The sequence below is a fragment of the Leptopilina boulardi genome, unplaced genomic scaffold (genome assembly GCF_019393585.1).
Source record: "Leptopilina boulardi isolate dan_hultmark-lab unplaced genomic scaffold, ZJU_Lbou_2.1 LbouV2_121, whole genome shotgun sequence".
In the NCBI taxonomy this organism is placed as follows: domain Eukaryota; kingdom Metazoa; phylum Arthropoda; class Insecta; order Hymenoptera; family Figitidae; genus Leptopilina; species Leptopilina boulardi.
Window position 1 is genome coordinate 2,586,050 of NW_026137665.1, and position 16,053 is coordinate 2,602,102.

The following is a 16,053-nucleotide window of genomic DNA, read 5'->3' on the forward strand; positions in this document are numbered from 1 at the left end:
AATTTATATTTGTGTTAAAAAAGAATTTATCAACTTTATTTTCAAAATTTTTATCCGAAAGACGTAATAAATAATACATAAAAAATGGCAGATCCAGAATTAGAAGCTATTCGTAAACAACGTATGGCTCAATTACAATCACAATTTAAGGTAAATATTTTAGAAAATATGTATTTTCTACTACTTTCAAATATATCCGGCTTTCTTGGTAAAAAAAAAAATACTTTTCCGTATTCTAACTTGAAATTTGACATAATGACGAATTTTTTAACTATACTTTTTACTTATTAATTTATACATTTATAGTTTTTATACTTTATATTTGTTTATATAGAGAAATTATTAACTACTATGTAGATATAATTAAATTTTGAGGTTAGGTTGATAGGCTATATTTATTTCCCTTTTTTGGTTGCGATGTCAAAATGAAAGTTATTTTCTATACTGTATTTCAATAACTATTTTAAAGGGCAATGAACCTGGAAATCAACAAGCCAATGAAGAAAAAAGGCAACAATTGGAAGATATGAAAAATGTCATTCTATCGCAAGTACTCGATCAATCTGCAAGAGCTAGATGTATGATTTATTTAAATTTTATCAGAAAATTTTTAGGATTAAACAATATTTTAACTTAATACCTACTCAACTGTTTATTATCTTTTAGTAAATACTCTTTCACTTGGTAAACCAGAAAAGGGAAGAATGATTGAAGAAATGATTGTAAACATGGCAAAACGAGGACAACTTCCCGGTAAACTTGGTGAACAAGAATTAATTGGTCTTCTCGAAAGTGTTAGTGAACAAACGAAAAAAACAACAACTATCAAGGTTAGACAAATTTTTACTTTAAAGAATACTTATTTCAGGGATCACAGAATTTTATCACCTATTTAACCTCTTTTCAAGAATTTAACATTTTTCCAACTATTGTACATGTATTTTTATAATTTATTACTTTTTAAATCTTTATCACTTTTCTCATGATTCGATTAATTTGCAAATATAATATTTAAAAAATTAATTAAATTTTCAATTAAAAAAACATTGATTTAAGCTCAAGAATATTGAAAAATAATTTATTAGTCTAAAAGTAGTTTTTTTTCTAAACATTCCTGAGCTTATTATAATTTAGAGAACACAAAATTATACATTTTCTTCTTTTCTATAAATAATTCAATTTACTTAAGTTTGAAATTAACAAAAAAATTTTCTTTGCATTCAAAAATTATTAAGGAAAATTCCAATAAATCTTAATTTAAATTATTTGAAATATTAACTGATTGAAATTGTAATAGATCAAAATTTAAATTCACTCTATTTTCTAATTAATAATCAATTAAAAATTTAATTAATTCATATCTCAATTCCAATTTCAGGCCTCGGATTATACGACTTTTTCGATTATTTCCGTCTTTTTTCGACTTATTTTAATAAAATGCGACTTTTTCGACTTTTTTTTTACATTTTTTAAAAAATTATTTGAATAAAATACATTTTTTAAAAAATTATTTAAATAAAATACATTTTTTTTAGTATAAAATGTAGATCTTCTTGAGATTTTCTTTATTTCAATTATTTAACAAATTTTTAACAAAAGTTCTTCACTAAATTAATTATTTTTAATAATTTTAATGAAAATCATCAGAAATTAAATTATTTCAAATTATTTTTCAATTAAAATTTTTATGAAATTTAACAATTGTTAATAATTAAAAAAAAATATCAAATAAAATTACCAAAAATTTTTAATTCAAAATCACAAATCAATTCAAAATGAATTGAAAAAAATTTCAATTCAAAATCAACTAAAATTCAATTATTACCCAAAATTTCAATTCAAAATCAATTAAAATTCAATAATTATCCAAAATTTCAATTCAAAATTAAATTATTATCAAAATTTTCAATCAAAAATCAACTAAAATTAAATTATTATCCAAAATTTTAATTAAAATGTTTGTTAAATAAATAAATAAATAAAATTTAATTATTTCCCAAAATTTCAATTCAAAATCAAAGAAACTTCAATTATTTTCAAAATTTTCAATTCAAAATCTTTTAAAATTTAATTATTTTCCAAATTATCAATTTATTTATTTATTTATTTATTTATTTATTTTATTAATTTAAAATCAAATAAAATTCAATCATTTTCAAAATTTTCAATTCAAAATCAAATAAAATTCAATTATTTTCAAAATTTTCAATTCAAAATCAACTAAAATTCAATTATTCTGAAAAATTTCAATTCAAAATTAATTATTATCAAAATTTTCAATAAAAAATCAACTAAAATTGAATTATTATACAAAATTTCAAAAGCTTCTAAAATTTAATTATTTCTAAAATATTTCATCTAAAATTTTTTGAAATTTAATAATTTCAATTATAACTCCTGAAATTCAATAATTTCTAATGATTATTTATAATATTCTTCGAAAATTCAACTATCTTAAACCATTTTTCACTTAAAATGTTTTCAAATTATTTTTTTTGTCCGCAATTTCTAATTTTTTTAATGAAATTATTAAAAAAAATTTAATTAAAAATCACTTGAAGTTCAATTAATTTCAAAAATCAAAATTGTAAATCTTTGAAAATTCAATTAGGGTCAACTGGGGTAAATCCGAACGCTTTTAGTAAGTTTCAACAATAACATAAGTTTTTTCTTTAAAAAAAAAATACTTCCGGTATTCTGGTGCATGAAGTTGTTACTTTACTTCCATAGAACAATTTTATGGGGTAGCAAACATTTTTGATAAATTACAATCGCAGGAAACTTAGCGTTCGTATTTACCTCGATACTTTGCAACTTTCCTAAAATACCGGGGTAAATACGAACGCCACTGTATTTCAGAAAAATCTTAGGGAAAATAAATTTAAAGTATTGCAATTGTTAAACTTATATAAAAACTCAAAAAAAATACGATAATAAACCTATTATGTAATAATGCATCATATATAAATACAAAAATCAAACAGGTTAAAAATTAAAATGCATTACACAATTGAAACCTTCAATAACTTTATCAAATCATAACGGATTTTTGCAAAACTTGCTACAGAAAGTATTTTGGAGTGATTGAATGTAAATACAAAAATAAAAGTCAAATTTTTTAAATTCAAAATGGCGTACTTTCCTAAAACTTATTTTTAAAAATGATCAAATTTGCTAACCCTGAAACCCCCCGAGTAACAATTTTCGAGCGAATCCAATGAATTTTTTAATTCTCGTCCGCCATTTTGAATTTTGAAAAACTGACTTCAAATTGGTAATTAACGACCCCAAAAACCGTAGAATACCAAATTTTATTAAGATCCTGAAAAACTTTTTTCAACAAACTATTTGGCAAAAAAATTGAAACACTCCTTCGAGAGAACAGAGATTAAGTTTCTGCTTATTAATTACTAACGAGGATACATATAGAAAGAAAAACTTTTTTCTATGTACTTTTATAATGTTAAAATAATAGTGTAATAAAATAAAAACAATTTCGTGTGGCTCTGATATAAGAAAAAATTATTGAAAATACCGTTCGGATTTACCCCGGGTTTCCTATTTTCCGGGGTAAATACGAACGGTCTGATATTATTAATAAAATTTTACAGAAGGCAAAAATGAAAAATAGTTTCTGTTCTAGTATTCATAACAAACAATTATAAATAATAAAATGAATTTTTAGCTTCTTTTTCTTGAAATACGAGACAAAATACTGAAAGAGTGTCATCTTTGATTTTCAATCTTTTTTGCAATACTTGTTATCTTTGTTTATGCTGTTGCTAATTAACAAACAAAAAATGGGATAATACTTAGAATCTCTTCAAGAGGATCTGAGGTAAAAATTCTCATATCGAACTTATTTTTAAAAATTTTAATTAAGCTGAAATAATTAGCGTTCGGATTTACCCCCCGTTCGGATTTACCCCGACTGACCCTACATTTAAAAAATGTTTTCCAAAAATTGTTTGATAAATTATTTTTAGTTCTGTAAAATTTAATAATTGTTTGAAAATTAACAATATCTTTTGAAATTTAATTATTTCTAAAAATGTCAGCTTTAACTCTTCGAAAAGGATTATTAAAAAAAAAATTTTTGTTTAAAAATCTGTAAAATATTTTTGTTAAAATAAAAAACAAATCCACTTTTTTTTGGAATATAAATCGACTAAAACGACTTTTTTTGTGCCTTTAAGTTGATCCGAGGCCTGCAATTTAATTAAATTTTATTCGATTCAAATTTCAAGTGATCCAACTTTCAATTAATTCAAACGTTTGTTGCTCAAAATAAAGTTATTAATATTTTTTAATTAAATGCCAACTCAAACGATCAATACTTAAAATTAACGAAATTTTAATATATTTTAAAGTTTAATTGATTTTAGTTTTAAATTATTCGAATTTCAATTTATCTAAATTTTTATTGATTTAAATTACAAATTACTTGAGAACTTCAATTTATTCAAATTTTTATTGATTTAAGTTTCAAATTATCCAAATTTTAATTGTTTTAAGTTTCAAATTTACCGAATTTCAATTTATCCGAAATTTTTATTGATTCAAGTTTCAAATTATTCAAAATTCCATTTTCCCAAACACTTGAATCATAGATGAAATATTCCAATTCATAAAGATTTGAATCGATAGATACAAATTTGTTATTATGCACGTTAATTTGTTTTAATTATCATTTTTTTAATAACCTTTTTGTAATCTATTTTCGGTAAATAATTCACCTTCTCACCTATTTTTACAAAAAAATGTCAATGTGATCCCTGTTATTAAAAAAAAAAAAAAAACAATTGTATTTTATTATAAAAAATAAAAATCTCTAAAATTAATTGTATGCAATTGTAAAATTTCAGTTTGATAGGCGCAGAGCTGCTTTGGATTCAGACGACGATTTGTAACATATTTCGCGAAAAGACTGACCATATTTTTAATACTACGCTTCGTGTAATTTCCAGGTAGATTATTGCCTTAATTTTTTATTTTTAAAATAAGAGTGAAATTTAAATACGCCTCCATTATTATTAATTCTGAAGAGAGAGAGAGAGAGAAAATGTTTTATATATATATATATATTGTCAGAAGAGCAAATTTAACTTATATAATACAGGTTTAAGATTATGCACAAAGTGTGAAAAAAAATGAAACAAAGTATTTGCGAAAGTTTCATTTCTTTTATTTTTTTTTCTATTCTTTATGGAAAACAATAAGTATACATTTCGAGAGACACAACAGATTTCTGCAAAAAAAAAAATTCCCTACTTATTGTTTTTAAACTATGTTGCTTGGGTTTTCATGTTTTTTTAACAAAAATTTCTTTTAAAAATTATTGAAGATAGTAAATATTTCAAAAACAATGATTTAAGTTTTTAATTTCACAAATACTAGCAAATTTTTAATATAAATTAGAAGAAAAAAATGTATAAACAATTTGAGAAAATTTTGACCTTTAGGATAAATTATTAATTTCTTTTATTTTATCCTAAAAAGGTCAGATTTTCGAAATATTGAATTTTTATTTTTTTTTTTGATTCGCGCCTAAGTCAATTTATAAAATACTCACAAAGTAAATACACACCTGATTGAATCTATTTTTTAAGAGTTAATATTTCAAATTTCTCTTTTGCTTTTTTTGTTTGACTTTTCGTATATTATATGTATATATATAATAATTAAAATATTCATTTACAATATCACTGAAACACATTTTTGCGTATTGTCTCACCTGAATTCCATTGAGAGGTATTCACATTCGAGGAAGATAAAACAAGTTTTTAATCTACAAAGTTACAAACAGCATTTCAATGGAATGTTTATTTTTTTAGACTATGACTTAATTTTTTTTTTCTTTTTTTTTTGGTGTTAAATAACGTGTAGAGTTAAATTCATCATTGATAAACATTCTCTACGGTATAAGCGTTTTCCTTTTTTTTATTTCCTTTTTTTTTGTAAGTCAGATCTCTTAGTCTTTCTTTATATGTTTCTTTTCTTCCTCCTCTGTAGAACAAAAATTTATGTTGTAGTTATTTTTAATCTCGAAATATAATATGATTATTCCATAAAAATTATTAGTTGAAATTTTCAAGAATTTTATTAAATATAATATTATGTTTTAGACGAATTTTCATTTATCATTTATCCAACTTTTTATTTAGTAGAATTTTAATTTTTGCATAATTCTCATTCAACTGAAAAAGTTGAATAAAAAGAAATTCTGCGAAATAAAAATTCGGTACATAAAAATTCTGTAAAGTAAAAATTCGTTTAAAAAGAAATTCTGTTTAATGAAAATTCGAAAAATAAAAATTCGTTAAAAAAATAATTACCTCTTATAAAATGATTGAAAATAAAAATTCTAATTAATGATTTTTATGGGATAAATCATGCGCCGCTGTATTTAAAAAATAATTACCTTCTTCTTCATCATCAGCGTCTAAAATATCGGGACAGCAAATTCCATAGCAAATTAAAGATAAAAATCCAGCTGGTAAACCAAATATGACTGTTGTTAAAACTGGATTTCCTTTCCACATTGCTATAAGAGTAGTTTTTGTTTCAAACCAAAAACGAAAGAAATGAACAAACCAACTATTTCCACCGTATTTCTAAAGAAAAAGAAAAAAATTATTTCCGTTTCATTCGTAAAAAAATGTTCATTTTCTTCTTCATTTTCTTACCGGTACATTTTCACTGTGAATTTGCTCGAGAAATATTTCTATTGCATGAGGTGTTAATTTTCCAGCTTCATCTTCTGGAAAATGATGATGATTTGTTGTTGTATTTATCACTAATAAATTTGGCAAAGGAACAACCATCATTGCTATACTATTGACTAGTTCTAAATTGGCTATCCAACCAAATTGAAAATGTCTGTAAAAAAAATAATAATTCACTTTTATATAAAAAAAAAAAATTTGCAAATTTAAACTTACTCATGATATTTGTCTCGTTTCGATTTTATCAACGATTCAATCATATCTCTAAATTCTATCATATCTGGAGTCATTTCTTCCAGTTGATTTTCTTCAACAACTGCGAGGACTAAATTTTTTTTTGTTAAAAATAGCTGATTTATATTGCCACGTGTAACTTTTGGAAAACTAGGAAATCTTTCAGCATTCACCCATTTATGTAAAGTTTCATTCAATACATCAATGCTGCTTACATTGTGACCTATAAAAAATAGATTTCTCCGTTTTTTTCATATCGAAACAAAAATGAAAAGAATATATTTATTTATTTATTTATTTTTTTTTACCTGTAAAATTGTAATGAGTGCTTTCTTTATATACAAATAAGGCGGGTGTATTTTCTACAGGTGCATGTTTATCTACGACTGTTGGATGAGATTGATAAAAAAAAGCATGAGGTTGGAAAACATCGGCAGTCTTGTGATAAAGCTCCTATATTAATAGATTAGAAAACAATATTTATATTTTTAATTTAAATTAAAAAAAAAATTTTTTGTGAATTTATGATCTTACCCACAATGATCCGGATCTTTCACCGACATATAAAAAGTATAAATCACGATCTTTTTTTAGAAATTCAAAACTTTGTGTTTTTGTTATTTCCTGAACTGGTGGACCACTCAATCGTAATGCAAAATTTACAATTTCATCTCTCGATCTATCGCCATGATAAGTGAATTCTTGTTCTCCTTTTAAGCTATATTGAGAATTATGACGATTATTTTATTTAGACAGTAAAATTAGTAGACACTCGTGACAAAACAATTAAAAAATTTTCGAAAATATTATTATTATTATTAAAAAAAAATAAATATTCTTAATTTATCGTACCGTATACAATGTGAATATATACCGAATATTATAATGAATATTATAATTATTTGAAAAAAAAACTTAATTTTAAATAATTTTTGACATTAAAAAAATAATTAAAAAAAAAAAAAAGGGTTCAAACTTTAAGAATTATTCTAATTCAAAAATTCTTTTAAATATTCTATTAAAAAAAAAAATACTCAATGATTTTCTATAAATTGACATTTGAAGACTTTTTGTAAATCTCTTTAAAATTAAACATTTTTTAAGATTATTTCAATTATTTAATTAAATATTATTAAAAAAAACTAGCAAAATGTAAATAAAATACATTTTTTTAGTATAAAATGTAGATCTTCTTCAGATCTTCTTCAATTCAATTATTTAACAAATTTTGAACTAAAATGATTCTTCACTAAATTAATTATTTTTAATAATTTTAATGAAATACATCACAAATTCAATTATATCAAAATTATTTTTCAATTAAAATTTTTATGAAATTTAACAATTGTTTATAATTTAAAAAAAAATATCACAATAAAATTGAATTATTTTTTATAAATTTAAATTCAAAATAAACTAAAATTCAATTATTACCCGAAACTTTAATTCAAAATCAATTAAAAATCCAATAATTATCAAAAATTTTCAATTTAAAATTTAATTATTTACCAAGTTTTCAATTTAAAATGAAATAAAATTCAATTTTTTTTCTACAATTTCTACTCAAAATTAATTATCCAAATTTTCAATCAAAAATGAACTTAAATTCAATTATTATCCAAAATTTCAATTAAAATTCAATTATTTCCCAAAATTTTCAATTCAAAACGAACTGAAATTCAATTATTTTCAAAATTTAAAATCAAATAAAATTTCATTATTCTCAAAAATTTGAATTCAAAATTAATTGAATTTTCAATAATTTGAATATAAAAGCATCTAAAATTTTCCATCGAAAATTTTTTTTTTTGAATTTAAGAATTTCAATTATAACTCTAAGGAAATTCAATTATTTTTAACTATTTTAATAATATTCTTTGAAAATTCAACTATCTGAACCATTTTTCAATTAAAAATGATTTTCAAATTATTGTATTTTGTCCGCATTTTCTAATAAATTTTTAGTGAAATCATCTGAAATTTTAATTAAAAACTACTTAAAGTTTCAATTAATTTCAAAAATCTCAATTCTAAATCTTTGAAAATTCAATTAAATTTAAAAAATGTTTTCCAAAAATTGTTTGATAAATTATTTTTAGTTCTGTAAAATTTAATAATTGTTTGAAAATTAAAAATATCTTTTGAAATTTAATTATTTCTAAAAATTTCAACTTTAACCCTTCAAAAAGGCCTGTGTTTTTATAATTAATATTTAATAGGTAGGGTATTATTCTAACTTATAATTTTTTTTTTAAATATTTGACTCAGCATTATTTAATAAAGTGTATATTAAAAAAATTATTTTTTTAAAATTTATTTTAATTTTTAAAAAGTACAAAATTTTTTGATTTCATCTTCAAAATTTTGTGGATAATCTGAATTATAAAGAATTTCTATAAATTAGACTAGAATAATTTTCAAGAAAAAAGAAGCTATAAAATTCATAAAAAATTCGGTCTTAATAATAAAAATTTTTTTTTAATTATTTAAACTTACAATAAAATTGTTGGAAATCCTTTGATTTTGAAAGTTTGAGCTACATTAGTAAATCGAGTGCAATCCACACGTCCAACACGAATTGGACTGGCGTAAAGATGTTGAGCCACATGAGACCAAATTGGTTCCAATCTTTTGCAATGTGCACACCAAGGAGCGTACATCTAAAAAAAAAAATAGAAAATATTTTTATTTTTAATTGATTATTAATTTTTTAATTAAAATCTCTTTCATTACAACATACCATAAGTAACCATTGTCCTTCTTTACGAATATCCAGGAACCTAATAATTTAAAATTGTTGATTAAATATACATTTAATTTAGGATGAAAGAAAATTTAAATATTCTTATTAATAAATATAATATCACAGTTGTTCCCCTTTTTTTTCTCTTTTTCTTTAAGTCATATGATTATTCTCCCCTTTTTTCAATTAACAATTAATCAAACAAATTTTTTAATATTCATTATTGTCTGAACTACACATTTGATTTGATTTAATTACATTTTGTCATCATTCAATAAATTTATTGAAATAAAGAAAAACATTTTATAAATTAATTTTAATATTACTTTGTTAAAATAAAAAAACTATATTTTTATTTTAAATAGTTAAAAAGTATATTTATTTATAATAAGAACATTATAATCGTTTAAAATAAGACTTTTTATGAATGAAAAAAGAATTCCTTATTGGTTTTCATTATTTACTCTCTAAATTTGAATTAGTTAAAAATAACTAAAATTTAATAGCAAAATAGTCAGTCACTGATTTAAATAGTAATATTTTTACTAATTTTTTAAAAACAACTAATTATTAGTTAAATTCACTTTTAAGTTATGTTAAAATAACTAAAATTTCTAAAAACTAATTTAATTAGTTCAAATTGACTATTTTTTAAGTTATTTTCACACTTAAAATTAGTTTTTTCTTAACTAATAATCAGTTGTTTTTTTTACTAATTGCTGAAGTAAAAAGTCAATCAAGATTTTATTAAAAATTAGTTATTTTTAACTAATTCAAATTTAGAGAGTAAATTAAACATTTTTGTAATTATTAATCAAGTTTTGCGTTGGTTTTGGAGCTATAAACGAATTTTCTGAGTAAATTTTAAAACCAAAGTTACTTTTATTACTTTAACTTTTTTATATAAATAAAATTTCGAACAAATCAAAAAATTAATGAAATGAAAATTTTTTTATTTTTATATTCAACTTAGCAAAAATTCTGTTATATGAGAATTTTGACGAAGCTGAAGTACGCAACGTTTATGATAAACGATTTTTAAAGAAATAATTTTTTACAAAATGAAAAATTCTGTAATTTTTTGCCTAAAAAATATTTTTTGTAGTTTTCATTAATCAACAAATTATAAAAAAATATTTTTTAGGCAAAAAATTATGCAATTTTTCATTTTAAAAAATTATTTGCTAAAAATCGTTTATCATAAACGTTGCGTACTTCAGCTTCGTGAATTTTGTTAAATACAAATTTGTACAATAAAGAATTTTTATTTTAACAAATTTTCGGTTAAATAAAGATAGAATAGAAATTCGATTAAATAAAATTTCTGTTAAATACAGAATTTTTATGAATTTTAATTTTAAATGAATTCGGTTAAATAGAAACTCCATTAAATGTAAAATTCGTTTAAAAAAAAGTAAAATTCAGTGAACTAGAGAATCGTCCACAAAAAAAATTCGGTTAAATTGAAATTCTGTTAAATAATATTAATTATTTTATTAAATAAAAATTCTTTGATATGAAAATTCAATTTAATATGAAATCTACTTTATAAAATTTTTTCTTATTAGAAATTTAACGCCACAAAATACATTATAAAATTCAATATGGGAAATATTTTTGTGTGTTTTAAGAAAAATAAGGAAAAATAAAAAAAAAATCGAATTTATATAAAATAGCTGAATGAAAAAAAAGTACAATTTTTTGAAATTAAACTCGAAATGTTGTTATTTGATTTTCAAAATCTTCTGTTTTTTTTTTTATCTAAAATTAAAAAAAAAGTCCACTGTCATCCCTATTATTATTATCATGCATTGTCAATCGCGCAACAATGTCAAAAAATTTTGTTTTTTCGTTGTAAAATATTTACCTATCGCTCAACTCCAGGATTCGTGATGCAGTAATACTCGAAAAAATACCTAAAACATTAAATTTACTTTAAAATGAAAAAAAAATAAATATTTTCTAAATGTTTGTAACAATATAATCAAATTGACAGCTGTGCTCCAAAATACAACTGTCAAAAAAAAAAATATTTTTTTAATTCTTGTTTAATGTAAAAAAAAAATGCCAAAATCATATTTATAATTTGTATTAAATAAGATAAATATTTAAATTTTTCAATTTCTACAAATTTGAAAAATTAGAAAAATATTAATTATTCTACAAATTGTGCGGTCCTATATACAAATTTTGTTTATTGATCGGTGACGTTTGAGGTTAGGAAACCTTTCAATATCAAAGACGCATGTAATTATACAAAAAAAAACTATTCAAATATATTATTTTTATTATTTTTTTTTTTTTTAAATAATTTCTAATATATTACATACCACAAATTAATGCAAGAAGAATAAAATTTCGAAGTAAAACCATTGTGCAAGAGGTTATATTTAAAATTTTAATAATTTCATTCGCAAAAATTACTGTTTAAAAACTGATTTTTCACTTTTATTAAATTTACTTCCACATAATTATAAAAACATTTTTAACAAACTGTAATTTCAATTTGTCAGAATTTCACGGAATATGTCAAATTTCTTTTGATGTGCATCTTTAACAACTAATACACAAGTGGAGTGTTTGCAAGACGAAAATGAACACTGACACTGACGCACCCCTGAATAATTCTCATGCTTCTCCCGCGTCGAATCATCAGATGATTTTACACAAAATTCTCCATCAATTTTATAAGTATTTTTTTTTTCTAACAACAATTTTTTTTTTTAAATAAACACATTTATTTCTTTAAATAGAATTGTTAAGCAAATATATTAATTGTAAACGAATATTATGTGTGATATAATAATAATATCAGTTTTTAATTTTTTTTTTTTTGTACTTTTATTAAAATATTTATATATAATTAATATGTTATTATTTTTCATATGCTTCGAATTGAATAATAAATAAATGTTAACAAACTGAGTATTTTATTACATCGAATGTCATTAAAATTATTAATAAATAAATTTTGCTGATAAAATAAAATTATAAAAAAAAATATTGAAATTAATTTTCATTGTATTAATAATAAAATTCTATTTTATTATAGAAAAATTTTTGTAATTCAGCGACATCTTCACATTTATTTATTCAATTGTTTTTATAAATTAAAAATGTGACAAATATTTGTCAAAAGAGAAACGTATAAGTACAAAAAAATTTTCTATTCAAAATTTTTAAGTTTAAAATGTGTTAATTAATTAAAAAGTATTAATAAGAAAATTTTTACAAAATATTCCATAAAAATAGAAAAAAAAAGATTGAAATGTTTAAAAAATTTAGTGATTCTTTTAACAAAGAATTTTATTTTCACAATGTTTTGAAAGTTCAGGATTAATTTACATCTGGTTAGTGATAAAATAATAAATTAATAAATGAAATAATTAAGAAAAATTTTAAATTTTTTCAAAATAATGAAAATTTATTTTTACATTTATGTACTTTCTTTCGGAAAACAGATTTGAAGAAGAAAATTGTCAATTGAACGACTTGGAAAATTTTTAGAGAAAAAAAAAATTGAAAAACTATTATTAAAATTAAATTCAAAAATGTACGTCACTCAATTAGTGATATGCTTTCTTGTTATTTTATACTTTTTTCCTGCAATAATTGTAAATTATTTGTATTTACTTTTATCTCGTACTATATTTGAATTTATAATTGCCATAATCGCAGAATCATCGCAACCATTTTATGAAAATCTTTCACAATACATGCCAGATGTAATGTCTTATCTGAAAAATGGCACTACGCCAGAATGGTTTCAAAAATTAAATAATGTTCAAAATTTATAGAATCAATATTATAAATGTAAACAAAAAAATTCTATTTTGTAAATATTGTAAATTAAATGGTAATCGAGAATGAGGAATGTTATACGATATTTTTTTTCTTTTTGCAAAGGACATGAGAAATAAATAATTTCAATGAATTAATAACAATGATTTATTACCTTTTTTTTATTAAGAGCATAACAAAATTATTACTTGCAAATTAATATTAAAATTAGATTTTGTGCAATTTTTTTTTCAATATAAATTGAACTAACATTATTTTCACTTGAAGTATAAATTTCTTATAAAATCCAATAAAAATTATTTAAAAACTGTTTTAGTTGAAACTAATTAATTTTTATTTTATGTATTGTATAAATATTCTGAAAAAAAAATGTACGAAATTTATCTTATAGGAAAAAAATGTTATATTAAATTTTTTTGTATTTTAATTAAAAATTTTCAGATTTTCTTAAAATTATCAGTCTTATGATTCGTTAAATTGTTTTTGGTTTTCAAAGTTAAGAAGAAAATTTAATTTTCATTCATCTGTTCTTGTTTTTAAAATGAAACAAAGAACAATAAAAAAAAATTTTTTTCCAGTTTTTCCGTTTTTTTGACGAAAATTACAAATTGTCTTAAATCTATTGAAAACAGTTAATAAGTCTTGTATCAAATCAGTCTTCGAAGCAATCGATTTTCCTTTTTTTGTAAATTCTATTGTATTTAAAAATATTATTAAAGAAATACACATTTTTTTTTTTTTATTAAAATGGTATTTTTTAAAAATCAAATTTGTAGTTCAAAAAAGTTATGTTAGAGAATCATGCAGAATTCATTCTTTTTTTTTTCTTGGTGAGGGTGTCGAAAATTCTGATATTCTTTGTACACAAATGAGAGATATTTTTTTTAATATTTTAGAAAATTGAAAAAAAAAATTTTTTTGAAAACTTTTTTTTAGAAAAAAATTAATGTTACTGTGTTTGTTAATAACAATGAATAAATAATTAATTATAAGTGTAAAAAATTCCAATTAGTCGAATTTTACACTGTAAAAGACAAAATAAGTTGTATATTAATTTGTTAGAATTTTCATTTGAGGGAATTTAATATTAAAATTTAATTTTAGTCAAATTTTTATATTTTAAAATTACTATTTAATAGAAATTCTGTTAATAACAGAATTTTTATTTCAATTAATTTTCATTTCAAATAAATTCAGTTAAATAATGTAATGTTACATAAAAAATTCGTTAAATAAAAATTCGGTTAAAAAAATTAAAATTCAGTGAACTTGAGAATCGGTCACAAAAAAAAATTCGGTTAAAATTGAAATTCTATTAAATAATATTAATAATTTCTTTAAATAAAAATTCTTTGATATGAAAATTCGGTTCAATGTAAAATATACTTTCTAAAATTCTGCTAAATAGAAATTTTTATTTTAGACAGAATATTCATTTAAAAGAATTTTCATTTATCTGCTAAATAGAAATTTTCATTTTAGACAGAATATTCATTTAAAAGAATGTTTATTCAACTTTAAATGGAATTTTTGTTAAATAATAATAATTGTAAAAAATAAAAATTCGACTAAAACTTGACTTTTAGTCAAATTGTACTTTTTTCTCTTTTCATTCAACTATTTGACAACAGTTCGGATTTTTTAAAATTTTTCATTATTTTTTTTTAAATCGCGCAAAAACATTTCCCACATTGAATTTATAAAATTATTATAAAAAATTATTATTATTATTATTATTTAATTAAATTCCACGCCACAAAATGCTTTATAAATTCAATGTGGGAAATGTTTTTGTGTGATTTAAAAAAAAATAAGGAAAAATAAAAAAAAAATCCGAACTGTTGTAAAATAGTTGAATGAAAAGAGAAAAAAGTACAATTTGACTAAAAGTCAAGTTTTAGTCGAATTTTTATTTTTTCCAATTATTATTATTTAACAAAAATTCCATTTAAAGTTGAATAAAAATTCTTTTAACTGAATATTATGTCTATAATGAAAATTTAATTTTATAATTTATAATTAATATTATAATTATTTAATTATAATGGAAATTTTCTAAAAAATGAAAATTTGTTTAAGTTCCATTTTGTAATATTGAAATTCGGTTAAATGGAATTGCTGTTAAATTCGAACAGAAAGTAATAATTAATTTTTTTTAATCTGAATTTTAATAACCAGTTGATTAAAAATGTATCGATTTTTTATGAGTATAATTACCCCGAGCGATGGTATACAAATTATAATTTTTTTGTTTGAAAACATTTTTACAACCTTTTTCTATCAATAATTTTTAAATGAAATTTTTAGTTTTAAGATTTTTTTTTGTCATTAATAAAGGGATAAATTTTTTTGTAAACCCTTATAGAAAAAAATAAAAATTTTTTTGGCCAAGATTATTTTCCACGTGAAAAAAAAATTTTTTTTTACACGTTGTGAACTTCAACGACTTTTATAATTTTTTGTACAATATATGTAGAATTTAGAGTTCTCGACCCCTCGATTCATTTGTATATATATATATATCTACTTGAAAGCGGAATGAGTAACATA

At 20.8% G+C, this 16,053-nt stretch overlaps 2 protein-coding genes across 4 annotated transcripts in view; one reads left to right on the forward strand and one right to left on the reverse strand.

Annotated features, from left to right (window-relative positions):
• LOC127286475 (programmed cell death protein 5) overlaps window positions 1-16,053 on the forward strand; it is a 19,683-nt gene continuing 3,630 nt past the window's right edge. Inside the window, exons 1-6 of one of the 3 annotated variants that reach the window (XR_007843746.1) lie at window positions 1-150; window positions 470-578; window positions 667-830; window positions 4,866-4,967; window positions 12,216-13,052; window positions 13,164-13,636. Coding sequence is in view for 1 of the 3 variants with exons in the window: in XM_051312908.1 (XP_051168865.1) it covers window positions 85-150; window positions 470-578; window positions 667-830; window positions 4,866-4,910 (384 nt within the window). In the remaining 2 variants the exon portion in view is untranslated. Of the gene's footprint in view, window positions 151-469; window positions 579-666; window positions 831-4,865; window positions 5,020-12,215; window positions 13,053-13,163; window positions 13,637-16,053 lie in introns of those variants that run through there. The other 2 variants (XR_007843747.1, XM_051312908.1) reach the window with 2 other exon arrangements.
• LOC127286242 (protein disulfide-isomerase TMX3) lies at window positions 5,465-12,218 on the reverse strand. Its single transcript, XM_051312618.1, has 10 exons — window positions 12,033-12,218; window positions 11,570-11,618; window positions 9,700-9,739; window positions 9,456-9,619; window positions 7,494-7,677; window positions 7,268-7,412; window positions 6,942-7,182; window positions 6,687-6,879; window positions 6,422-6,614; window positions 5,465-6,006 (listed from the first exon to the last, which is right to left on the reverse strand). Exons 1-10 carry the CDS (start codon window positions 12,073-12,075, stop codon window positions 5,972-5,974), a joined length of 1,287 nt encoding a protein of 428 aa, XP_051168575.1. The 5' UTR covers window positions 12,076-12,218; the 3' UTR covers window positions 5,465-5,971.